The 26,246-nt window shown below is 51.9% G+C and overlaps 1 protein-coding gene across 1 annotated transcript in view; it reads right to left on the bottom strand.

The window, feature by feature from the left end:
* The window catches only part of LOC123351351 (guanylate-binding protein 1-like), a 102,922-nt gene that overhangs the window by 18,630 nt on the left and 58,046 nt on the right, over positions 1 to 26,246 (bottom strand). The window contains exons 8-9 of the mRNA XM_044990642.1: positions 20,692 to 20,794; positions 1,287 to 1,597 (exon numbers count right to left, since the gene is read on the bottom strand). Coding sequence (XP_044846577.1) covers positions 1,287 to 1,597; positions 20,692 to 20,794 — 414 coding nt within the window. The remainder of the gene's footprint in view (positions 1 to 1,286; positions 1,598 to 20,691; positions 20,795 to 26,246) is intronic.

Below are 26,246 nucleotides of genomic sequence, written 5' to 3'. Positions count from 1 at the left end.
AAAGTGTGTGATACGATGTTTTATCCAATAGTATTAAGTGTAAGTGTGTAGGTAACCTGATTCATGATTATGTATGTTAGCTGTGTGGTGTACCTTGTACCCTCCCCCTACAATTAGGCACGGTCAGCTCAGGTATAGTTTGTTTGTATGCCAGTAAAGAAGCCTCAGTGACAAGTCAAGCTGAACTGATTTCTTGGATTCCAGAGAACTGGATAAAGCATTCTCCTGGGACTGCATGAAGTGTTCTGGATAAACCAAGTGGAGAAGGTCTTGGAGGGAATCCCAGCAACAGACTGGAAGCAGCATTTTGCAAGATTTGCTTTGCAACCAAACTCCACAAGGAAACTGCACACATTCAGATATGCTCTTTAATTTGTGCTACGGGGAAGCAGACAGAGCATACCTTTAAATCTTTTACCTTTACTGAAGACAGTCACAAAGATGACTATGCCAGAGTTCTGGCTGTGATTGATGCATACTTTATACCTCAGTGCTGAACTGTATTATACAGGTCAGCCACTACATGGCACCATGTGTAACAGACACACCTGGCAGTGCATTACAGTGTCTTAAAAACAATGCAGCTTTTCTATCTCCCTGGGGTGGGAGCTCTGTAATCAGTTCATATCTGTTTTGTGACAGACAGCATGAATCAATTGTTTTTCACTCTATTGATTTTACATGGAAGGTGCTCAGATACTACAGTGATGGGCAGCAGTATGATCCCAATTAGATAGATAGGAAGGAAGGAAAAATCCTCTCCTCCCTGTTCCCTTCTCATCTCCTAAAGGCTTCTCCCTAAAGGCCTCAGGAGGCCGGCATGAACACTGGGCTGGATAAAAACAGAATTTCCCCATCCCTCCAAAATCTACCTTCCAGTGTGTTTGGGACAGGGGATAATCTGACCTACCCGACTCCAACTGACAAACAAAATGTAAATCTGAGGCCAGGACTACACTAGAAACTTACATTCACACCCGAGTGACATAGTTATATCGAACTAGTCCCTGGGATAGACAGTGCTAAGTTGACAGGAGGAGGATTAACTGCAGAAGAAGGTAGTGTCTTCACTGAAGCAGGCTACAGGGCAGCTTTAAATGTGCAGCTGCAGCATTTTAAGTGTAGACCTGCCCTGAGAAAGAAAATATCCCATAGCCAGCTAGGGTAATGCAGTGTATCTACTCTGTGCTTTACCCAAACTGGGCAGCAGGTGTCACTGCTGCTCAATGGGGGAAACACACCCTGTGCATTACCCCAACTGTCCGTGCAACCCCACTGAATCTCACCAATTGCTGCTGCATCTTCTCTTCTCTCGCTTTTCCCTGCTTCTGCTGCCTGTCCATCTCCTCTTGCAGCACTCTGGCTTGCTCTGTGAAGCCCTGCTGCAACAGCTTCTCCTGCTCCTTCAGCTTGCACTCCACGGTTCTGTCCATCTCCTGCCTCATCTTGGCGGCCTCTTCCTCCATCTTGGCTTCCACCTGTCTAATGTTCTCCTGGTGGCTGCGTTCCACATCTCTCATCCGCTGCTCCAGCTGCTGCCTTCTCTCCTCCTCTGCCTTGCGCTGCTGCTCCAGCTGCTCCACTCTTGCCCGCTCAGCTTATTGTAAAAGAGAAAACAAAATTAAAAAAGAAGATGGCATCATCTCCCACCTACTGTGGAGTCTACATGTGGCAGACAGTGTCCAGCCTCTCAGACGAGAATTGGACCTGATTATAAAGTGGCAGTAGCCCCTCCACAAAAGGCTGCCAGTGGGTCTCCACTGTAATAAAATGGCAGTACCTGCTCCACCATTAAGGCTGTCAGTGGGTTTCCATTATAAGCCTGATTGTGCCCCATTTGGAGTTCCCACAAAGAAAGTCAGGTTGGGCTGAATAGTGTCAAGGTAAGTTTGGACCAATACTGATTTTTTTCTACTAAATTGGAAGTGAATCAGACCAGGGTAGGAGAACTATAGCACCCTCATAACAGATGTGTTCACCAAAGCTCAAAAACTCTTTCTTTCACCAGAAAGAAAAGAGATGAAAGAAAATTACTTACTGGTAATTCTGTTTGTCATATGTCTCTTTTCTCCCATCCTACATGAGTAATTTAATGAACAGACAGTGTCATGGAGCCATCTGCTGGAAGCAGGGAGGCAAAACAAACCAAGCTCCCACCTCTGACTATATCAGGCCCAGCCTGAGTCTCCTCCTTCCTAATATACAAACTGCAGAGCCATAAAGGGGGGGAAACAGTATTCATGTTAATAAATAATAAAGCGGTTGCAGCAGGGAGGAGGATGGGATGCCAGATGGGAGAAGAGGAGAATACAGCTAACAGAATTACCATCTGCCGTGTTCTTGTCGCTGTGCTGGTCCCAGGAGATCAGAAAGACAAGGAGGTTGAAGCAGTGTCTTTTATTGAACCAACTTCTGTTGGTGAGAGACACAAGCTCTTGAGCATCACGGAGCTCTTCCTTGGGCCTGGGACTATCCCAATAAACCTGGGTGCCTAGTTACCTCCCAGGAGCAGTCTGAGTTCTCTGAGCCACAGCAGAGAAATGAAGGGGAAACTCTCTGAGGAGCAGAGACGAACCCCAGAGACTGAAAGGCAAATAGAACACCTGGCTCCTGCCCGGCGAGGGGTGTTCAATAGATGCTTTTATAAGGCCTCGGAGGTACAGCTCAGAGGGCAGGTCCGTGCACAGTGAGTTCCTAGGCACTCAGTTTATCTCCCTCAGTGAGGGAGCCCGGGCTGGGGTATGAACCTCTGCTTACATGAGGGCAATGATTTCAAACCTGAGGCTTAAGCTCTACCCTGATCCAGCAGCTCTGTGGCTCATGGGAATTTTGAGAGTCAGCCTGGAACACCAATGGTAGCCCAGAGGCAGCATAGATATTATTCAGTGGCAAAGAACTACACGTACACAGAGCTAAGGTAAGGTAGGTCATCCCCTTGCAGAATGCTGATTTGAGTAATCTCAAACTTCTGAAACCCATGAAATGCACAGTTAAGCTTGCCCACACAACCTTAACTCTGCCCTCTTTCAGCAATGCCCCAATATGTCCTGTTAGCACATATACCTTTACTCTGCCAGTCACACAGCTGCTGAAAAGTACATGCTCTTCACCTCCTTTTACAACTGTAGTGAGGCGGCCTGGCTCCCAGCCACACCTGAGAGGGACGAGCCAGAACAGCCACCTCAGTGGGCGGAGCCACTGCCACCTGTTCCCGCCCCCCGGAAGTCAAGGGGCGGGACAGGAAGTATAAAGGCCCGGGCCCAGCGCTCAGTTGGGCCCCAGCCGCTGGAGAGAACAGACGCTGGTGCCCGAGCTCCTGCCGAACCGAGCCTTCCCCGAGCCCGGTACCCTGAGGAGGACTGGCCGAGCCTGCCCCAAGCCCGGTACCCTGAGGAGGACTGGCCGAGCCTGCCCCGAGCCCGGTACCCAGAGGAGGACTGGCAGAGCCTGCCCCGAGCCCAGTACCCAGAGGACGAGTCGAGCCCACCCGTGCACCCGTCTCCTGAGGAGCCCATGCTGGTGGACCCCCCTGCTGAAGCCACAACGACACAGGTACCACTGGAGGGGGAGATTGGAAGTGGCCCGGGGATAGCCGACCCCAGTCTGGCTGCCGCCGACCCTGAGCCTATGTCAGTGTGTTGCGGCCAGGATCCCCACTGACTGCAGCGGATCCCCGCCGCTGCTAGGGCCCCGGGCTGGGACGCGGTGGAGTGGGTGGGCCCGCATCCCCCCTGCCACCCCACTCATGGGTGTCAGTCTCCCCCTCACCCCAACGCTCAGGCTTAGAAGCCTCGACTTACCTGTTTGCTGCTCAGCCCTGCCTGAGGGTCTGAGCCCTGCACCTGTTGCTGCCCTGCCCTCAGCTAGGGCTTGGGCTTTGACAAACTGAACTGCTGGGCGTTTACTCAGCCCCTGCCAGGGGGTCTGAGCCCAGGACTACTGTTGGTTGCCCCGCCCTGAGCTAGGGCTGGGCTTTAAGACTTAACCTGAACTGCTGCTCAGCCCTGCCTGAGGGCCTGAGCCCCTGAACTGCTGTGTGTTTGCTCAGCCCTGCCTGAGGGTCTGAGCCCTGTGCCTGTGTTGCTGCCCCGCCCTGAGTTCGGGCGTGGGCTTTACAGACTTGAACTGTTCATTTGCTCAGCCCCTGCCGGAGGGCCTGAGCCCCTGAACTGCTACTCAGCCTCCTGTAGTGAGGCGGCCTGGTTCCCAGGCGCCCAGAAGGCGAAGAGCAACCCCTCTCCTGACAAGGGGACCCGTACACGGACCCTTACACGTGGCACCTGACCAGAGACCCTTGCCCTGATATGCGGGCACATCCCCTCGATCCTTCTGAGAGGGGACCTGGGGGGGAGCGAACCCCACCCCGAGACATGGATCTGTCTCAGCTCTTCGCCTTCCTGACCGACAGCCAGGAGCGACAGCAGGCGGCCCAGCTCCGGCAACAGCAAGAGCAGCAGCTGGTTGAGCAGCTGGGAGCCCAGCAGCACCAGCTGATGCAAGACCTGGCCACACGCCATCAGGACTTCCAGAGGGAATGACTCCACCAGCTGGCCGCGGCACTGCCCCAGCCAGCGGAGCCCCAGCCGGGGGGCTCCGAGGGGGCAACGCGGCCGAACCCACCCATCCGTCTGACCAAGATGAGCCCCAGTGACGACCCAGAAGCCTTCCTGGTAACTTTTGAGCGGGTTGCCATCATCGCAGGGTGGGCTCCGCACCAGTGGGCGTCCCTCTTGGCCCCGTACCTGACGGGGACCGCCCAGACGGTCTACCGGGGCCTGTCTACGGAGGCCGCCCAGGACTACCACCAAGTAAAAGCGGCAATTCTGGACACCCTGGATGTGAGCCCGGAAACCTTCCGCCAGCGGTTTAGGGGCTTGACCTACCCCACAGGGGGCCGGCCCTGGATGGTGGCCCAGGAACTAAGGGAGACATGTAAGCGGTGGCTACAACCCAAGACCTGAACGCCGGAGGAACTCACGGAGCAAATTGTGTTGGAACAGTTCCTCCATATACTCCCGCCACGGGGGACAGCCTCGGTCCTCCGCCATCAGCCCTCGACACTGGCGACTGCCGTCTCCTTAATGGAGAACTTCCTGGCGGTGGAGGTGGCCGCGGCCCCGACCCCGCGAGTCGCCACCCCCAGGGTGGGTCGCCCCAATCCCGAGAGGAGGGCCCCTCTGGCCCAGATGGACTCCCGAGAGTCCCCCCGGGGGTCCGAGCCCCGAGGCCGACCCATGGAGGCCCCGGTGCGACCACCTTGCCTCCCGTAAAGTGGGGGACCATGCGGGACTCTCCAGGAGGAGCCACAGGAAGACGTCCCCAGCCAGGCCGAACTCACCTGGGACCCTGCTTCTCCTGCTAGGAGTATGGACACCTACGCCAGGACTGCCCGACGATGGAGTGCCACTTTGGCCAAGTTTACTCCGGGGAAGGCCGCGCCCAGCGTCCCCAGGCCGCCAGAATCACGGTGCCCTTGGTCCTGGAGGGGTCTCCAACAGTGGCTCTCATCGATTCCGGCTGCGGTCAGACGCTGGTCCGCCAGAGCTTGGGGCCCCGGGCCGACCCCAACCTGGGAACGATCCGGTTGCAGTGCATCCATGGGGATACTCGGCCGTACCCCAGTGCTCAGCCCCAGCTAACAATAGAAGGGGTCACCCGACTGATGATAGTGGGCCTCGCCCCGCGCCTGGCGTACCCAGTGATCCTGGGCCACGATTGGCCCGAGTTTTCAGAGGTCCTCCGCCGCCACGCCGGGGAATGCCCAAGGATCACGCCGGCCTGGGAAGGAGAGCTGCCGGAGGCTGTAGAGGGCGAGGAGGAAACGTCCGAACCCCCCGAGCAGCCGAACGAGTCAGAGGACTGCCCTACGGGGACCCGAGAGGGTCCCCCACCGCAGACGGACTTCTGCCGCGACCAGCTGGCCGACCCCAGCCTCAAGCGGGCGTATGAACAGGTGGCCGTCGTCGACAGCACCATCATAGACTCTTGCCAGGCCACCCAATGACCCCACTTCGAGTTATGGCAGGAACGCCTGTACCGAGTGGAGAAGGACCCCCGGACAGGTGAGCTTCAGACCCAGCTTCTCGTTCCCCAGTGTCACCGACGAGCCATCATGAAGCTAGCCCATGATGTCCCGGCGGCTGGACACCTCGGCCAGGAGAAAACGTTGTCCCGGATTTTGACGCGCTTCTTTTGGCCTGGCGTACATCAGGAGGTACGGACTTACTGCCGGTCCTGCCCCGACTGCCAGTTGGCTGCGCCAGCCCAGACCCCGAAGGCGCCGTTGATTCTCATGCCATTGATCGAAACCCCCTTCGAGTGGGTGGCCATGGACTTGGTGGGCCCGCTCCCCAAGAGCGCGGCCGGCTTCCAGTATATACTGGTCCTGCTGGACTATGCTACCCGGTTCCCCGAGGCGGTACCCCTCCGCACTATCATGGCCCGTAGCATCGCCAGCGAGCTCATGAAAATCTTTGCCCGCGTCGGTTTGCCCCGAGAAATCCTGACGGATCAGGGTACCAACTTCACTGCTCGGCTATTACGGCAAGTGTGTGAAGTCCTAGGGATTAAGCAGCTGCATACGTCCGTTTACCATCCGCAGACCGACAGGCTGGTCGAATGCTTTAATTGAACCCTTAAGAGCATGTTACGGAAGTTTCCCCCAGACGACCTCTGACGCTAGGACCAGTTACTACCCCTACTGCTCCTGGCGATCCGGGAGATCCCGCAGTCGTCCACAAAGTACTCCCCATTTGAGTTACTATACGGCCAACGGCCCCGAGGCCTCCTGGACCTGATGCGAGAGACATGGGAACAAGCCCCGTCCCCTGCCCAAGGCCTCTTGAAATATGTGCTGCAGCTTCAGGAGCGCCTGGCTCAGGCGGGGGCCCTCGCCCGCGAGAATCTGAAAGATGCCCAGGAGTCTCAGGCACAAACCTACAATCGTGGGGCGCAGACTCGCTAATTCCAACCCGGGGACCGGGTCCTACTCCTCCTCCCATCTAGCGAATCAAAGATCTTGGCCCGGTGGCAAAAAGAAGCAACACTACCACGTAAACCTTCTGAAACCATGGCAGGAGTGAGAGGGGCTGTTGATTACCCCCTACCCGCCAGAACCTGAGCTGGGCCCCCAGGTGGCCGAACCAGTGGACTCCGAAGGCCCCCAGCTCGGACCGACCCTAACGACAGAGCAACTTAAACAAACCCAGTCTCTCTTATTGGCATTCCCCCACACCTTCACAACCCATCACACCACTCTTGCCCAGCATACCATCCAGACAGAGCCAGGTGTGGTAATCCGAGGTGCAGCCAGGCCTTTGCCCTACCACATGCGGCCAATCGTTGAGGAAGAGGTACGAGCCATGTTGGACTTAGGGGTCATCGAACCAGCCCAGAGTGAATGGCGTAGTCCAATTGTCCCAGTCCCCAAGCCGGATGGCAGCAGACGGTTCTGCATTGATTTCAGGCGCGTCAACGCCATCTCGAAGTTCAATGCGTACCCGATGCCCCGAGTAGATGAGTTGCTCGGCCGGTTGGGAGAAGCCCGATACATCACTACTCCGGATCTGAGAAAGGGGTATTGGCAGATCCCCCTCGAACTGGCCTCCTGAGAGGAGACCGCTTTCGCCACCCCCACGGGCTTGTACCAATTCACCAGAATACCCTTCAGCCTCCACCAGGACTACGCCGCCGCATACCTGGATGACATCGTCATTTATAGCCGTCAATGGGAGGATCACTCAACCGGATGGCCGCAGTCCTGAGGTCTCTGCGGGCTGCCGGGCTGACAGCCAACCCAAAGAAATGTCGAATCGGGTGGCAAGAAACTACCTGGGGTATACCGTTGGCAATGGACTGGTAAAACCTCTCATAGGGAAGGTTCAGGCTATTGCCACCTGCCCCCCGCCAACTACCAAGCGCCAGGTATGCCAGTTCCTGGGGCTGGCTGCCTACTATCGACGTTTCATCCCCCAGTTCGCGACCATCGCAGCCCCCTTGACCGGATTGCTGGCCAAGGACAGTCCCCGACAGATACGGTGGACCCAGGAGTGCGACGCGGCATTCCAGACCCTCAAGGACAGCCTCTGCCGCGAATCCGTCCTCCGCAGCCCTGATTTTGATCGGGCCTTTATCCTCCAGACCGATGCCTCGGAGGCGGGACTCGGCGCGGTCCTCTCCCAAGAGGTCGATGGGGAAGAACACCCGGTCATCTATATCAGCCGGAAGCTATTCCCCAGGGAGAAGAACTATGCAGTGGTGGAGAAAGAGGCCCTCGCTATAAAATGGGCGTGTGACGCCCTCTGGTATTATCTCCTGGGAGCCCCGTTCACACTAGTTACAGACCACACCGCGCTCCAATGGTTGGCCCGAATGAAAGACCACAACATGAGGCTGCAGAGGTGGTACCTGGCGCTACAGCCTTACGCCTTTACGGTCCTCCACAGAGCTGGGAAGGACCACGCGAATGCGGACTTTCTTTCCTGGCTGGGAGGCATGGATGGGTCTGGCCCCACTGCACGGGAACCGGACTTGCGTGGGGGTGTGTGTAGTGAGGCAGCCTGGCTCCCAGCCGCACCTGAGAGGGACGAGCCAGAACAGCCGCCTCAGTGGGCAGAGCCACCGCCACCTGTCCCCGCCCCCCGGAAGTCAAGGGGCGGGACAGGAAGTATAAAGGCCCGGGCCCAGCGCTCAGTTGGGCCCCGGCCGTGGAGAGGACAGACGCTGGTGCCCGAGCTCCTGCCGAACCGAGCCTTCCCCGAGCCCGGTACCCAGAGGAGGAGTCGAGCCCACCCGTGCACCCGTCTCCTGAGGAGCCCATGCTGGTGGACCCCCCTGCTGAAGCCACAACGACACAGGTACCACTGGAGGGGGAGATTGGAAGTGGCCCGGGGATAGCCAACCCCAGTCTGGCTGCCGCCGACCCTGAGCCTATGTCAGTGTGTTGCGGCCAGGATCCCCTCTGACTGCAGCGGATCCCCGCCGCTGCTAGGGCCCCGGGCTGGGACGCGGTGGAGTGGGTGGGCCCGCATCCCCCCTGCCACCCCACTCATGGGTGTCAGTCTCCCCCTCACCCCAACGCTCAGGCTTAGAAGCCTCGACTTACCTGTTTGCTGCTCAGCCCTGCCTGAGGGTCTGAGCCCTGTACCTGTTGCTGCCCCGCCCTGAGCTAGGGCTTGGGCTTTGACAAACTGAACTGCTGGGCGTTTACTCAGCCCCTGCCAGGGGGTCTGAGCCCAGGACTACTGTTGGTTGCCCCGCCCTGAGCTAGGGCTTGGGCTTTGATAACCTGAACTGCTGCTGAGGATCTGAGCCTTGTACTGTGTTTACTGCCCCGCCCTGAGCTAGGGCTGGGCTTTAAGACTTAACCTGAACTGCTGCTCAGCCCTGCCTGAGGGCCTGAGCCCCTGAACTGCTGTGTGTTTGCTCAGCCCTGCCTGAGGGTCTGAGCCCTGTGCCTGTGTTGCTGCCCCGCCCTGAGTTCGGGTGTGGGCTTTACAGACTTGAACTGTTCATTTGCTCAGCCCCTGCCGGAGGGCCTGAGCCCCTGAACTGCTACTCAGCCTCCTGTAGTGAGGCGGCCTGGTTCCCAGGCGCCCCGAAGGCGAAGAGCAACCCCTCTCCTGACAAGGGGACCCGTACACGGACCCTTACACAACCCATTCATGCTCACCCACAGGTTTCCAGAAAACACTATTACAGGACAAAAAGAAGTAAAGAAATGAAAAAAACATGCCCATTCCACCTTTCCCCTGCCTTCTACGAGAAATGCCTCAATACACACATAGCATGTACTCACACCGGCTCTTGGCAGTATAGAATTCAGGAGGTTCCAGATTCTGGCAGATATTCACACTTAGCTAACTTCACAGAAAGAATACCACATGGGCACAACTTAAGAACCACTTCCCAGCCCTAACAGCCCCCTTACACTGACTCACAGGCTACCAGCTCAGCCTACCCTTCTCCTTAACCAACACGAAAGCATTAGAATCCTCTCACATTCCATCTCATTGCTGACAATACCCTTTGTAATAAGGGTCCTATGCCATGCTGCTGATATAACCTACACAATTCTGCACAGCAATGATGCATCCAGAAGGTACACGTGTACCTCTTCCCTTCCTCACACATGAGAGGGTGGAAAACACAGATCTCCTCATATCACAATCACAGTTCTGTCACACACCACAAAGGAACAAATCATGTCAAACCAACTTAATATCTTTCTTTGACAGGGTAATAAGCCTTGTGGATGGGAGGAAGTGGTAGATCTGGTGTATCTTGACTATAGTAAGGCTTTTGATACTATCTCACATGACCTTCTCATAAACAAACTAGGGAAACATGGCCTAGATTGAGCTACTATAAGGTGGGTACATAACTGGCTGGAAAACCGTTCCCAGAGAGTAGTTATCAGTGGTTCACAATGGCGTTGGCCCATTTCCTCAAACTACTCAAGCAACCATACAGTGGCCACACACAAACCCTCTCACGTTTTTTTCTTCACTGGCACATGTGAGCTGTAATCCTTCCAGATCGCACGGCTATGCAAGACATGAAAATGCTCTTAAATACTGTTCACAATTTGGGTCTCACAAACACTTAGTGGGTTGCGTGGGCTACCATGAGTAAAAGCTGACCAACTGAGCCCATTTTGACCCACATGACAGCAGTAGCTCTGTGCAAACAAACAAAAAATCCAATATCAAGAAACTTTTTGAAAAATGGATATTTTTTCTGGGGCTTACATCTCTAGAGCCCCTGGCACAAATGACCCCAAATTTGGATCAATTACCTACTCTGATATGCTTCTGGGAGTGCAAATTTCACCAGAAGGAATCTATAGCCCTTCGAAATGTCCTCCTTTAAACAGGAAGGACAGATGGAGGATGGAGGAAAAGGGCTCCTCTACACACCCATCTGCAGCACAGGCAGCTCATAGAGGTGTGAAATGGCCTATTCATCTCAATGTGATGTTCTAGTTGAAAGAGAACATCCCATGAAGATGATGCAACCTGAGATAAACAGCTCTGAGGCATGTGAAATGTCCCATTCATCTCAGTGAGTGTTCCAATCCCAAACCTGGGTGCTTGAGAGCCTGTGTGACACATGAAGTTTGCAGCGAACAGCAGAGAGGCAAACAGAAGGAGTTTGCCTGGGATCCCTCTGAGCAGAGGTACGCTAAGTGCTGCAGTAGGGGGACTGCACTGGTGAGTATCTGAGTGTCTGTTGGGGAGGCAGTTTGGCAGTTTGACTGTATGCTTGATTGTTTGATTGCTTGTTTGACCAATGTGACCTGGGAGTGCTTTGTTCCAGCTGGGCCTGACTGTTATAAAAAGGCAGTCAGCTGCGAACCAGCTGAGCAGCAAACAGAAGGAGTTTGCCTGGGAGTTCGCCTGGAGAGAGCCTACTGAGGCCCCACCTCACAGGTTTCTCTGAGTAGCATCTGCCACAAGTAAGGAAGCTCTTAGAAGGAAGAGACTATGGATGCTGAGCGATCCGCTGTTGTGACCTGCACAGGATGCGCCATGTTCGTCTTCCTTCCACAGGATAGAAGCGACTTTGTCTGTACAAAGTGCAAGCTGATCTCCATATTGGAAGAGAAGATTCAAGGTCTGGAGAAACGAATATCAACCCTGCGTTCCATAAAAGAAAATGAGGATTTCCTGGATAGACGTCAGGATCAGCTTCAGTGGGCACAATGTTCTGAAGATTCAGAGCAGGCTACACAGCGGGGACAGAAGTCCAGTGAGGATAATTGGCAGCATGTGACTTCCAGAAGAGGAAAGAGTACCAGAAATGTCCATGTACCAGTAACACAGATGCAGGTGAGCAACCGTTTTCATGTTCTCTCTGCAGGTACTAGTGCAGAGGGTGGAGTGGATGATACATCTGAGGGAACAGAGCAGAAGGAGACTCCACTGATTGGAAGGCATGAGATGCACCGTCCTAGGGATGGGGGTTCCACGACCACCACTCCCAAGAAGAGGAGGAGGGTGGTGGTGGTCGGGGACTCTCTCCTCAGGGGGACTGAGTCATCTATCTGCCGCCCTGACTGGGAAAACCGAGAGGTGTGCTGCTTGCCAGGGGCTAGGATTCACGATGTGACGGAGAGACTGCCGAGACTCATCAAGCCCTCGGATCGCTACCCCTTCCTGCTTCTCCACGTGGGCACCAATGATACTGCCAAGAATGACCTTGAGCGTATCACTGCAGACTACGTGGCTCTGGGAAGAAGGATAAAGGAGTTTGAGGCGCAAGTGGTGTTCTCGTCTATCCTCCCTGTGGCAGGAAAAGGCCAGGATAGAGACCGTCGAATCGTGGAAATCAATGAATGGCTACGCAGATGGTGTCAGAGAGAAGGGTTTGGATTCTTTGACCATGGGATAGTCTTCCAAGAAGAAGGATTGCTAGGCAGAGACGGGCTCCACCTCACGAAGAGAGGGAAGAGCATCTTTGCAAGCAGGCTGGCTAACTTAGTGAGGAGGGCTTTAAACTAGGTTCACCGGGGGAAGGAGACCAAAGCCCCGAGGTAAGTGGGGAAGTGGGATATCGGGAGAAAGCACAAGTAGGTGAGTGCAAGAGGGGAGGGCTCCAGCCCCATACTGGGACACCAGGACGATCAGTAAGTTATCTTACATGCCTATACACAAATGCGAGAAGCCTGGGGAACAAACAGGGAGAACTAGAAGTCCTGGCACAGTCAAGCTCAGAGCTCCAGTATGAAACTGCAGAAAAACCTGAGAGTCTCTGGATTAAATTTAGAAGTATGAACAACAAGGGTGATGTCGTGGTGGGAGTCTGCTACAGACCACCAGACCAGGGGAATGAAGTGGATGAGGCTTTCTTCCAGCAACTAACAGAAGTTGCTAGATCACAGGCCCTGGTTCTCATGGGTGACTTTAATCACCCTGATATTGGCTGGGAGAGCAATACAGCAGTGCACAGACAATCCAGGAAGTTTCTGGAAAGTGTAGGGGACAATTTCCTGGTGCAAGTGCTGGAGGAACCAACTAGGGGAAAAGCTCTTCTTGACCTGCTGCTCACAAACAGGGAAGAAATAGTAGAGGAAGCAACAGTGGATGGGAACCTGGGAGGCAGTGACCATGAGATCAGGATCCTGATACAAGGAAGAAAGGAGAGCAGTAGAACAGAGACCCTGGACTTCAGAAAAGCAGACTTCGACTCCCTCAGGGAACTGATGGGCAAGGTCCCCTGGGAGAATAACATGATGGGGAAAGGAGTCGAGGAAAGCTGGCTGTATTTAAAAGAATCCTTATTGAGGTTGCAGGAACAAACCATCCCGATGTGTAGGAAGAAAAGTAAATATGGCAGGCGACCAGCTTGGCTTAACAGTGAAATCCTTGCTCGTCTTAAACACAAAAAAACAGCTTACAAGAAGTGGAAGATTGGACAAATAACCAGGGAGGAGTATAAAAGTATTGCTCAGGCATGCAGGAGTGAAATTAGGAAGGCCAAATCACGCTTGGAGTTGCAGCTAGCCGGAGATGTTAGGAGTAACAAGAAGGGTTTCTTCAGGTATGTTAGCAACAAGAAGAAAGTCAAGGAAAATGTGGGCCCCTTGCTGAATGAGGGAGGGAACCTAGTGACAGAGGATGTGGAGAAAGCTAGTGTACTCAATGCTTTTTTTGCCTCTGTCTTCACAGACAAGGTCAGCTCCCAGACAGCTGCACTGTGCAGCACGGTATGGGGAGGAGGTGACCAGCTCTCTGTGGAGAAAGTAGTATTTCGGGACTATTTAGAAAAGCTGGACGAGCACAAGTCCATGGGGCCGGATGCACTGCATCCGAGGGTGCTAAAGGAGTTGGCTGATGAGATTGCAGAGCCATTGGCCATTATCTTTGAAAAATCATGGCGATCGGGGGAGGTCCCAGATGACTGGAAAAAAGCTAATGTAGTGCCCATCTTTAAAAAAGGGAAGCAGGAAGATCCAGGGAACTACAGGCCAGTCAGTCTCACCTCAGTCCCTGGAAAAATCATGGAACAGGTCCTCAAGGAATCAATTCTGAACCACTTAAAGGAGGGGAAAGTGATCAGGAACAGTCAGCATGGATTCACCAAGGGCAAGTCATGCCTGACTAACCTAATTGCCTTCTATGACGAGATAACCGGCTCTGTGGATGAGGGGAAAGCAGTGGATGTGCTATTTCTGGACTTTAGCAAAGCTTTTGATACAGTCTCCCACAGTATTCTTGCCAGCAAGTTAAAGAAGTCTGGGCTGGATGAATGGACGGTAAGGTGGATAGAAAACTGGCTAGATGGTCGGGCTCAACGGGTAGTGATCAATGGTTCCATGTCTAGTTGGCAGCTGGTATCAAGTGGAGTGCCCTAAGGGTCGGTGCTGGGGCCAGGTTTGTTCAATATCTTCATTAACGATCTGGAGGATGGTGTGGACTGCACCCTTAGCAAGTTTGCAGATGACACTAAACTGGGAGGAGTGGTTGATATGCTGGAGGGTAGGGATAGGATACAGAGGGACCTAGACAAATTAGAGGATTGGGCCAAAAGAAATATGATGAGGTTCAACAAGGACAAGTGCAGAGTCCTGCATTTAGGACGGAAGAATCCCATGCACTGCTATAGACTAGGGACCGAATGGCTGTGCAGCAGTTCTGCAGAAAGGGACCTAGGGTTACAGTGGACGAAAAGCTGAATATGAGTCAACAGTGTGCCCTTGTTGCCAAGAAGGCTAATGGCATTTTGGGTTGTATAAGTAGGGGCATTTCCAGCAGATCGAGGAATGTGATCATTCCCCTCTATTCAGCACTGGTGAGGCCTCATTTGGAGTACTGTGTCCAGTTTTGGGCCCCACACTACAAGAAGGATGTGAATAAATTGGAGAGAGTCCAGCGGAGGGCAACAAAAATGATTAGGGGGCTGGAGCACATGACTTACAAGGAGAGGCTGAGGGAACTGAGATTGTTTAGCCTGCAGAAGAGAAGAATGAGGGGGGATTTGATAGCTGCTTTCAACTACCTGAAAGGGGGTTCCAAAGAGGATGGATCTAGACTGTTCTCAGTGGTAGAAGATGACAGAACAAGGAGTAATGGTCTCAAGTTGCAGAGGGGGAGGTTTAGGTTGGATATTAGGGAAAAAAATTTCACTAGTAGGGTGGTGAAGAACTGGAATGGGTTATCTAGGGAGGTGGTGGAATCTCCTTCCTTAGAGGTTTTTAAGGTCAGGCTTGACAAAGCCCTGGCTGGGATGATTTAGTTGGGTTTGGTCCTGCTTTGAGCAGGGGGCTGGCCTAGATGACCTCCTGAGGTCCCTTCCAACCCTGAGATTCTATGACACTGATGATTTGCTCGGAGGACTGATTGGGGGAATGGAATCTAAATATCTAATCAGGCTGGGAAGCTGTGTGAGCTAAAGAACCAATTACCCCATCTGCTGACGACTGATAAAAAGGGCACAGGTAGGATGTGTGGGGAATGATCAGGGTTAGCTGAGCCCAGACTCTCAGAGAAGGGAGATCTCATCTCCTCTCAGGCCCAGGGGAAGGGCTGAAGGCACAAGGGATGCTGCTAACAGCACTGCTGCATGGGACTGTAAGAGTGTAGGTGGAGGGAACATAAATGATCCCCAAAATGTGGCTGCCTAACTGGCAGAGTGTGAGCAGATAACTGTGGTACCAGTGAGCAGGAGCAGACAGGGCCTTAGGCATTGCACACACCTAACTCCTAGGTGACCTGCTAGCGAGTGGAATCTTCACCCCCCGAGTTAGGTGTCCAGGCTCCCTATCCAATGCATGGGGAGATACAGGTGTCTAAGGAGGGGATTCACAGAAGCCAGCACACTGAGCAAGGAGCCACCTAAACTAGCCAAAAGGAAATGCAGAACACGGGGCGGGGGGCTTAGAGCCAGATCCACATAGGTGGTTAGGCACCTAACTCCCATTGGCCTTGGCCTCCCACACTGAGCTGATGGGCCGGAGGAAGGAAGAATCCCATGCACCGCTACAGACTGGGGACCGACTGGCTAAGCAGCCGTTCGGCAGAAAAGGACCTGGGGATTACAGTGGAGGAGAAGCTGGATATTAGTCAGCAGTGTGCCCTTATTGCCAAGAAGGACAATGGCATATTGGGCTGCATTAGTAGGAGCATTGCCAGCAGATCGAGGGAAGTGATTATTCCCCTCTATTTGGCACTGGTGAGGCCACACCTGGAGTACTGCGTCCAGTTTTGGTCCTCCCACTACAGAAAAGATGTGGACAAATTGGAGAGAGTCCAGCAGAGGGCAACAAAAATAATTTTGGGGCTGGACCACATGACTTATGAGGAGAGGCTGAGGGAACTGGGATTGTTTAGTCTGCAAAAGAGAAGAGTGAGGGGTGATTTGATAGCTGCTTTCAACTACCTGAAGGGGGGTTCCAGAGAGGATGGAGCTCGGCTGTTCTCAGTGGCTGCAGATGACAGAACAAGAAGCAATGATCTCAAATTGCAGTGGGGGAGGTCTAGGCTGGATATTAGGAAACACTATTTCACTAGGAGGGTGGTGAAGCACTGGAATGGGTTAACTAGGGAGGTGATGGGATCTCCATCCTTATTGGTTTTTAAGGCCCGGCTTGACAAAGCCCTGGCTGGGATGATTTAGTTGGGGTTCGTCCTGCTTTGAGCAGGGGGTTGGACTAGATACCCTGTCCAAGAGGTCTCTTCCAACCCTGATATTCTATGATTTTAAAGTGCCTCCCTCTGCTCAGGATTCTGTGCTATTAACCCTCCCCTGGAGTGCCTTGGCCTGTCCAACCTTTTCTCTGGAGAAAGCAGAGCAAGAGAGAGACCCCACCCTCATCTAGACACTCATTGGGCATATGGGAGACCTGGGCTCCAAGCCTGCTCTGCCTGCTGGGGAGCAGGGACTCCAACTCAGGTCTCCTGCATCCCAGGGAAATGCCTTGGCCAGGGGACATCCTAGTGTGCAATGCTCTCAAGCTCTCCTGTGGAAACTGTTCCACTTTGTGTCACATAATTAAACATTCATTTGGCCTCAGAAAGCAAATAAAAGAGAGAGCTTAAATCTACAGCCTGGTGGCTGAGGCACTCACTTGGGATGTGGCAAAGTCAGGTGCATCTCACTGTTCCTATAAACATGTAATTATTTATGTGACACTGACAACCCAAGTACCAGGTCAAGTTAGGCCCACAGGCCAATTCATTTGCATATTAATAGAAATCAAAAGTGTTTGGTGTTTAAACTTCATGAAAGCCAATGGGTCATTACTTGCATTGTTTTCACTTATCTGTGTCCTGTTATAAAGCAATGGCAAATATTTACATTTAAATGTAACTAAATTACCCATCAAAGAAATCTTGTGAAATACTAATGAAGAAGTTGAGGACTTTAATGGAAAAGAGATCATTTCAAAGCAAGTGGCCAGTAAGCTGACGATTGGAGATCACAGACTCAAACTGCATTTCTCATTCACAGGCAACAAAGGAAAGCCCACATGGGTAGAGATGCTGTCAGCTAGCTTTAGAATCACAGAATAATAGAATCATAGACTATTAGGGTTGGGAAGAGACCTAAATAGGTCATCTAGTCCAACCCCTGCTCAACAGTGTGAACAGACTACAAATATGGATTCAAAGAAAGCTCCTTCATCTCTGGACTATTTGGACTCCGACAGGCAGGAGTACCAGATGCAAAGCGGAGATCCCCAGAGACATCTGGGTTCCCTGAAAGACTTTTGGGAAAATGGCAGTTCATTACATCACTGTTACCACTTGGAATTACAAACTGTGACTCACATGTGAATATATTTTACCTACTTTAAGCTCTCAATAACTCTCGTATCCTTTTCTTAGCTAATAAATCTTTAGTTAATTTACTATGGAATTGGCTGCCAGCATTGTCTGTGGTGCAAGGTCTGGAGTACCAATTGATCTGGGGTAAGTGACTGGTCTTTGGGACTGGGAGAAACAAGATGTGGTGTGATTTTTGGTTTATGTGGCCATTACCACTAAGTTCAGTTGTCTAGGTGGAACGACAGACTGGAGAGTCTAAGGCCTGGTCTACACTAGGAGTTTGTCGAATTTAGCAGCGTTAATTCGACTTAACCGTGCACCCGTCCACACCAGGAAGCTAATTAGTTCGACCTAGAGGGCTCTTTAGTTCGAATTCTGTACTCCTCCCCGACGAGGGGAGTAGCGCTAAATTCGACATGGCTATGTCGAATTAGGCTATGTGTGGACGGAAATCGACCTTAGTAGCTCCAGGAGCTATCCCACAGTACACCACTCTGTTGATGCTCTGGACAGCAGTCCGAGCTTGGATGTTCTGACCAGCCACACAGGAAATGCCCAGGGAAAATTTGACACGCTCCGGCGCCTTGTGGTTGTTCTGCAGGACCGCAGGCAGGAGGACAGAGCCCCCCTGCACTGTATCTGCAACCGCCCTCCCCCGCCACAAAGTCCCAAACCCCCCTCACCCAAAGTAACAAGAAGGAGGGGCGACAGGGGCCGTGAAAACTGTCACTGCACCCCTGGAGAGTGCACAAATACAAGAAGGCTCTCATTCCCTAAATGTTGAGAAGTCCTTCCCTTCCTGGCTCACCAAAGCCCCAATCCCAGTTTCATCCCCTAACTGTGTAGTTGATTATTAAAAGTAGTTTGCTGTTAATTACTATTTCCGTCAAGTTTTTCTACAGAAGACCGTCTGTGAAGGTGGGGGGGAAGGGGGTTGTTAATTGCATAGGACAGTCACCTTTACCAGGGTACAGACACGGGGGCAGGATCAACAGCAGGTCACACACACAGTGCAGTCAGTAGGCACCCTGGTCGGTCTGGGAGGTGTTTTCCATGTTCTGTGTGGGTGGGGGGTATGTGACTTTGTGGCATGGAAGGGCGGTTACAGAACGTATGCAGCGGTCCTTGTCCCGGACCACAGAGCCACGCAGCAGGGGAATCTGTAACCGTCCTCCCCCGCCACAAGGTCACGTAGCCCCCGCACACAGAGTCCTGAAAAGGAGGGATGGCAGGCTCCGTTGAAACAACCAGTCCGGCACTGCAGACCGCTCTAGGAGCAGGAGCCTATCATTCCTCGAGTGTAGAAGCGGTGTTAACATCACTGCACACCCTACCCACCACAGTCTGCGTCCCTGTTTCAACCCTTTAACGCGAATTCATTAATAAAGAAAATGTTAATTAACAATGTTCCATTAACTTTATTTTTAAACGTGTGTTGGAAGGGGGGAAACGTGGTGGGGTATGTAACCGCAGAAGAAAGTCAACAGTAACTGAAGCAGGGGCAGGTTCAGCTTCTCTGTAAAGAAACTGAACAGTCACAGGTTACCCTGCTCCCTGAGGAACCTAGCTTTCAAAGCCTCCCGGATGCACAGCGCTTCCCACTGGGCTCTTCTAATTGCACGGCTGTCTGGCTGAGCGTAATCAGCAGCCAGGCGATTTGCCTCAACCTCCCATCCCGCCATAAAGTCTCCCCCTTGCTCTCACAGAGATTGTGGAGCACACAGCAAGCTGCAGTAACAGTGGGTATATTGGTTTCGCTGAGATCCGAGTGAGTCAGTAAGCTCCTCCATCTCCCCTTGAGACGTCCAAAAGCATGTTGAATGATGACAGTTACCCAAGACCACCCTCGACACATTTTTCCCCCCAGCATGCATTGTGGGGAAATCCCAGAATTCAAATGGGCAGCGGGGAGTGCGGGAACTGTGGGATAGCTTCCCACAGTGCACCGCTTCCAATGTCGACGCTTGCCCCGTTGGTGTGGACTCACAAAGTCGAATTAGTGTCCTTAGTGTGGTCACACAAATTCGACTTTGTAAGGTCGATTCCACAAATTTGAATTAAGTTAAATCGAACTAATCTGGTAGTGTAGACATACCCTAAGACTGTCTGTGACTCCATGGTAAGACTCGTATAGTGATCCAGGAGTGCACATTTGTTACTGGCTTGGTGCAGTCTAATTCTAGAACACACCGCCAGTGTGGGGTCTCTGCCCTGTTTTCTGACAGTCAGACCTGAGACTGGCACTCACAGTGGTGAGCCGCTCCAGACAGACAGCGTGAAAATTTATACTAAGTGGAAGTTTCAGCAGGAGTGACTGAGAATACCCCATAGTTCCCCAAACCCATACCCTGTAATGGGAGAGTTCCAAGTGATTGTGGTGTTCACCATAGAGACAGCTATGAAGCCCTGGGTGGCCATGGAGTCTCATCCTTAACTCTATCATATGAATAATTGATTTTTTCTTTAAAAGCAGCAAAGAATCCTGTGGCACCTTATAGACTAACAGACGTTTTGCAGCATGAGCTTTCGTGGGTGAATACCCACTTCGTCGGATGCAAGTAGTGGAAATTTCCAGGGGCAGGTATATATAGACAAGCAAGAAGCAAGCTAGAGATAACTAGGTTAGTTCAATCAGGGAGGATGAGGCCCTGTTCTAGCAGTTGAGGTGTTCTGTTCTAGCAAGTTGCTTCTTGCTTGCATATATATACCTGCCCCTGGAAATTTCCACTACTTGCATCCGACGAAGTGGGTATTCACCAACGAAAGCTCATGCTGCAAAACGTCTGTTAGTCTATAAGGTGCCACAGGATTCTTTGCTGCTTTTACAGATCCAGACTAACACGGCTACCCCTCTGATACTGTTTTTTTCTTGAAATTATTGAAATATGGAAAGGACTCCGCTTAAAATACTTTCACAGAAACTTACCCGCCAGGCTCTTTTGCACATCTGTCAGCATTTTGTCAGCCGTGACAATGGTGGCTGCTTCTGCTTTCTTACTGTCCATGAACTGCTCCAGTACCTGCTCTGCCTGGGAACAAGTGACCACAAAGATTCTTAACACTCAGGGCTGAATTACTCATGAGGCATCAAAAATATGCTAATCTCTGGGAGGAATGGGAGAAGAATTGACTGACAAGGATTCAGCAACTGCATCAGTGCAAATCTTTCCCCTGAGACATGACCTGGAGATGGTAATTTGTAAAGGAAGGTTGGTGAGTGGACAACAGGAAGCACATCCACAGCCCTGTAATTGCTCCAGCTGGCAGCTCAAACTCCCATTGGCCCCTGAAAATGTCATTTATTCTGACACCCAGCAACCAACCCAGCCACCCCAAAGTCACTCCCTGAGCATGGCCAGCAGCTCCAAAGGCCTAGCTCTTATGCCTTGGGTCTTGTTGGCTTTCAGGGCCCACCTACACTGGAGCTGAAGGTGTAATTTCCAGCTCAAGTAGTTATTTGCATGCAATGTTAGATTGAGCTAGTGTGTGAACACATCTCCCCGGCTGGAAATTACACCTCCAGCTCCATGGTAGAAATGCCCTTAGACAGGACACCTGTGACAGATTCTCTCTGCAGTACATGTATTTGAGCTCTGTGTTCAGTCTGCATCAAAACATCTGTCAGCAATGGGTCAGCCTGTGCTCCAGGCTCCTCAGAAGAATAAAAGACTAGCCATACTGGATCCATCTAGCTCAGTATCCTGCCTTCTGACAGTAGCCAGTGCCAGGTGCTTCAGAGGGAATGAATAGAACAGGGCAATTATTGAGTGATCCATCTGTTGGTGTCACTAGGCAGTTGTTGGTGTCACTAGGCATAAATCTAGGTAACTCGAGAGGATGGAAGACCACAAGTGTCAATGAAGTCTTTTTGCTCTGGGCCTATGTGAACCAAAGTACTTCCATGTGAAGCGCTTCTGTTAGCCTTACTAAACTTTTGTAACCTCCTGTGCTATGTGCTGACTGCTAGCAGCTGCAAGGCCAGTTAACACTAGATGTAGCCAATACTAGATAAAATAGGCGGAAAGCAGATGCTGTAATCAAGGTTATATGCATGAGAAAGTAGCCCCCACACCGTGGGAAAGTACAGAAAGAAAAAAACAAAGGGGGTATAAATACTGGGACCCCGCCTGCGTGCGGGTGTGCAGGATTTGAGATTGCTATTTCTCCCTTGCACCTTATTTGAGCTCAAATAAACTTGGTTTGCTTCTCCACCCTGGTGTGTTAATTAGTGCGATGCACACCGGGCAACGAACCCCGCTGTTGCCCCCGTCGGGCCCTCTGGGCCGGCAACACATCCCTTGTTGTTCAGTCCCAGCATCTGGCAGTCAGAGGCTTAGGGACACCCAAAGCATGGGGTTTCACCCATGACCACCATGGCTAATAGCCATTGATGGACCTATCCTCCATGAACTCATCTCAATCTTTTTTTAACCCAGTTAGACTTTTGGGCTTCAAAACATCCCCTGACAACAAGTTCCACAGGTTGACTGTGTGTTGTGTGAAGAAATACTGCCTTATGTTTGATTTAAACCTGCTGCCTATTAATTTCGTTGGGTGAACTGTGGTTCTGGTGCTATGTGAAAAGGAAATAACACTTCCTTATTCACTTTCTCCACATCAGTCACAATTGTATGGACCCCTATCATATCCACCCTTAGTTGTGTCTTTTCCAAGCTCAACAGTTCCAGTCTTTTTAATCTCCCCTCATATGGAAGTTGTTCCAACCCCCAATCATTTTTGTTGCCCTTCTCTGTATCTTTTCAATTTCTAATTTATCTTTTCTGAGATGGAGAAACCAGAACTGCACATATCCTTTTCCTAATGGTTCCTAATATTCTGTTGGCTTTTTTGACGGCTACTGCACATTGAGTGGATGTTTTCAGAGAACTTTCCACAATGACTCCAAGATCACTTTCTTGAGTGGCAACAGCTAATTTAGACACCATTGTTTTGTATGTATAATTAGGAATATGTTTTATAATGTACATTATTTGCATTAATCAACACTGAATTTCATCTGCCATTTTGTTGCCATCACCCAGTTTTATAAGATACCTTTCTAATACTTTGCTGTCTGCTTTAGACTTAATTATCTTGAGTAATTTTGTATCATCTGCAAACTTTGTCATCTTACTTTTTACTCCTTTTTCCAGATCATTTATGAATATGTTGAACAGCAGATGTCCTAGTATAGATCCCTGGCAGACACCACTATTTACTTCTTCATTCTGAAAACTGATCATTTATTCCTACCCTTTGTTTCCTATCTTTTAACCAGTTACAGAGCCATGAGAGATCCTTCCCTCTTATCCCATGACCACTTACTTTGCTTAAGAGCCTTTGGTAAGAGACCTTGTCAAAAAGTCTTGCTGCAAGTCCAAGTATACTATAACCACTGGATCACCCTTGTTCCCATGTTTGTTGAATCCCTCAAAGAATTTTCATGGAATCATAGAATCATAGGACTGGAAGGGACCTTGTGAGGTCATCTAGCCCAGTCCCCTGCACTCATGGCAGGACTAAGTATTAGCTAGACCATCCCTGACAGGCAGGGCCGGCTCCAGACCCCAGCGCGCCAAGCGCACGCTTGGGGCGGCATTTTGCCGGGAGGGCGGCAGGCGGATCTGGCGGACCTTCCGCAGTCATGCCTGTGGGAGGTCCATCGGAGCCGCGGGACCAGCGGACCTCCTGCAGGCATGACTGCGGAGGGTCCGTTGGTCCCGCGGCTCCAGTGGATCTCCCGCAGGCATGACTGCAGAGGGTTCGCGGGGCCCGGGGCTCCGGTGGATCGGCCGCAGGCATGACTGCAGACAGGTCGCTGGTCCCGCGGCTCGGGTGGACCTCCCGTAGGCATGCCTGCGGATGCTCCACCGGAGCCGTGGGACCAGCGCACCCTCCGCAGGCACGTCTGCAAGAGGTCCCCCGGAGCCGCGGGACCAGCGACCGGCAGTGTGCCCCCTGCGGCATGCCGCCCTGCTTGGAGCGGCCAAATTCCTAGAGCCACCCCTGCTGACAGGTGTTTATCTAACCTGCTCTTAAAAATCACCAGTGATGGAGATTCCACAGTTCCCTAGGCAACTTATTCCAGTGCTTAACCACCCTGACAGTTAGGAAGTTTTTGCTAATGTCCAACCTAAACCACCCTTCTTGCAATTTAAGCCCATTGTTCTTGTCATATCCTCAGAGGTTAAGAAGAACAATTATTCTCCCTCCTCTTTGTAACAACATTTTATGTACTTGAAAACTGTTATGTCCCATCTCAGTCTTTTCTTTTCCAGACTAAACAAACCCAGTTTTTTCAATCTTCCCTCATAGATCATGTTTGCTAGACCTTTAATCATTTTTGTTGCTCTTCTCTGGACTTTCTCCAATTTGTCCACATCTTTCCTGAAATGTGGCACCCAGAACTGGATGCAATACTACAGCTGAGGCCTAATCAGCACGGAGTAGAGCGGAAGAATGACTTCTCATGTCTTGCTTACAACACTTTATGTTTGTTTTTTTTGCTACAGTGTTACACCGTTGACACATATTTAGCTTGTGGTCCACTATGACCCCTAGATCCCCTTCCATAATACTCCTTCCTAGGCAGTCATTTCCCATTTTGTATGTGTGCAATTGATTGTTCCTTCCTGTACTTTGCATTTGTCCTTATTGAATTTCATCCTATTTACTTCAGTTTGTCCAGATAATTTTGAATTTTAGTCCTATCATCCAAAGCCCTTGCACTTGCCACCCCTCCCAGCTTGGTGTCATCTGCAAACTTTATAAGTGTACTCTCTATGCCATTATCTAAATAATCGATGAAGATATTGAACAGAACCAGACCCAGAACTGATCCCTCTCAGACCGCACTTGATATGCCCTTCCAGCATGACTGTAAACCACTGATTACTCTCTGGGAATGGATTTCCAACCAGTTATGCACCACCTTATAGTAACTCCATCTAGGCTGTATTTCCCTAATTTGTTTATGAGAAGGTCATGTGAGACAGTACCAAAAGCTTTACTAAAGTCAAGATATACCACGTCTCCCGCTTCCCCCCTATCCACAAGGCTTGCTACCCTGTCAAAGAAAGCAACCAGGGTGGTTTGACATGATTTGTTCTTGACAAATCCATGCTGACTGTTACTTATCCCTTATTATCTTCTAGATGTTTGCAAATTGATTGCTTGATTATTTGCTCCATTATCTTTGCAGGTACAGAAGTTAATCTGACTGGTTTGTAATTCCCCAGGTTGTCCTTATTTCCCTTTTCATAGATGGGCACTATATTTGCCCTTTTCCAGTCTTCTGGAATCTCTCCTGTCTTCCATGACTTTTCAAAGATAATTGCTAATAGCTCAGATATCTCCTCAGTCAGCTCCTTGGGTATTCTAGGATGCATTTCATCAGGTCCTGGTGACATCTAATTTATATACATCTTAACTTGTTCTTTCCCTATTTTAGCCTCTGATCCCACATCATTTTCACTGGTGTTCAATATGTTGGATGTCCAATCAGTGGTGTAGCCAGGTTCTAAGAGCAGGGGGAGCAAACATAAAAAAGGCACCCCCCCTTGGCTCCTCCTCTGGCCACGCCCCCCTTGACTTCTCTGGCCGCTCCGCGCTCCCCTCCTTGGCTCCTCTGGCCATGCTGCGCCCCCCCTCGCTCCTCCAGCCATGCCACCCCCCCACATGACTCCTCCAGCCATGCCGTGCTGCCCCCGCGGCCCCTCCCATGGCTCCTCCAGCTGAACATTCCAGAGCCCGGCGAGGTTCTAGAACGCTGGACGGCAGCCCGGGGCACTCTCTGGGCCGAAGGGGAGGGACTCAGTCTCTTCCCCGACTGGGGAGGGTGCGGGGTCCCCCTGGGTCTCCGCGGCCTCGCTTGGGCTTGAGGAGGCGGCAGCAGCTCCATGGAGCTGGTAGGGGTTGCTGAACACCCGCTCCTCCATCTCTGCCTCACGCCCCAGCTGCAGCTTCAGTCGCTTGGACCAGGGCCGGCTCCAGGCACCAGCCAACCAAGCACATGCTTGGGGCGGCACCTTGGGGAGGGGAGGTGCTCATGGGTTTTTTTGGTTTGGCCTGGCGACGCTGAAGGGTTTTTTTGTTTGTTTGTTTTTGGTTCGGCTGGGTGGTGTTGGGGTGGGGGGGAGGCTTGGCTGGTGCAGTGCTTGGGGGGGGGCTTGGGTGGAGTGGTGTGGTGCTCGGGCAGGCGGGGGGCTTTGGCGGCATGGGCACTCTGGGGGTCGGGAACTTGGGCAGCGCGGTGCTCGGGGGGGCGGGGGTCTTCAGCGGCGTGGTGCTCGGGGGGGGCGGGGACTTGGGCGGTGGGGACTTGGGTGGCATGGCATGGAACTCGGGGGGGGGTCAGCGGCGCTTGCAGGGAGGGTGTTACGGCGGGGTGGCACTCTTTTTTTTGCTTGGGGTGGCAAAAAAGTTAGAGCCAGCCCTGGCTTGGACATGATCTCTCTCATGGCAGCCTTCCCCCGGCACGCC

Source organism: Mauremys mutica, chromosome 17 (assembly GCF_020497125.1).
Source record: "Mauremys mutica isolate MM-2020 ecotype Southern chromosome 17, ASM2049712v1, whole genome shotgun sequence".
In the NCBI taxonomy this organism is placed as follows: domain Eukaryota; kingdom Metazoa; phylum Chordata; order Testudines; family Geoemydidae; genus Mauremys; species Mauremys mutica.
The sequence above is the reverse complement of the archived record's forward strand: the minus strand, read 5'-3'. Positions and strand labels throughout refer to the sequence as shown.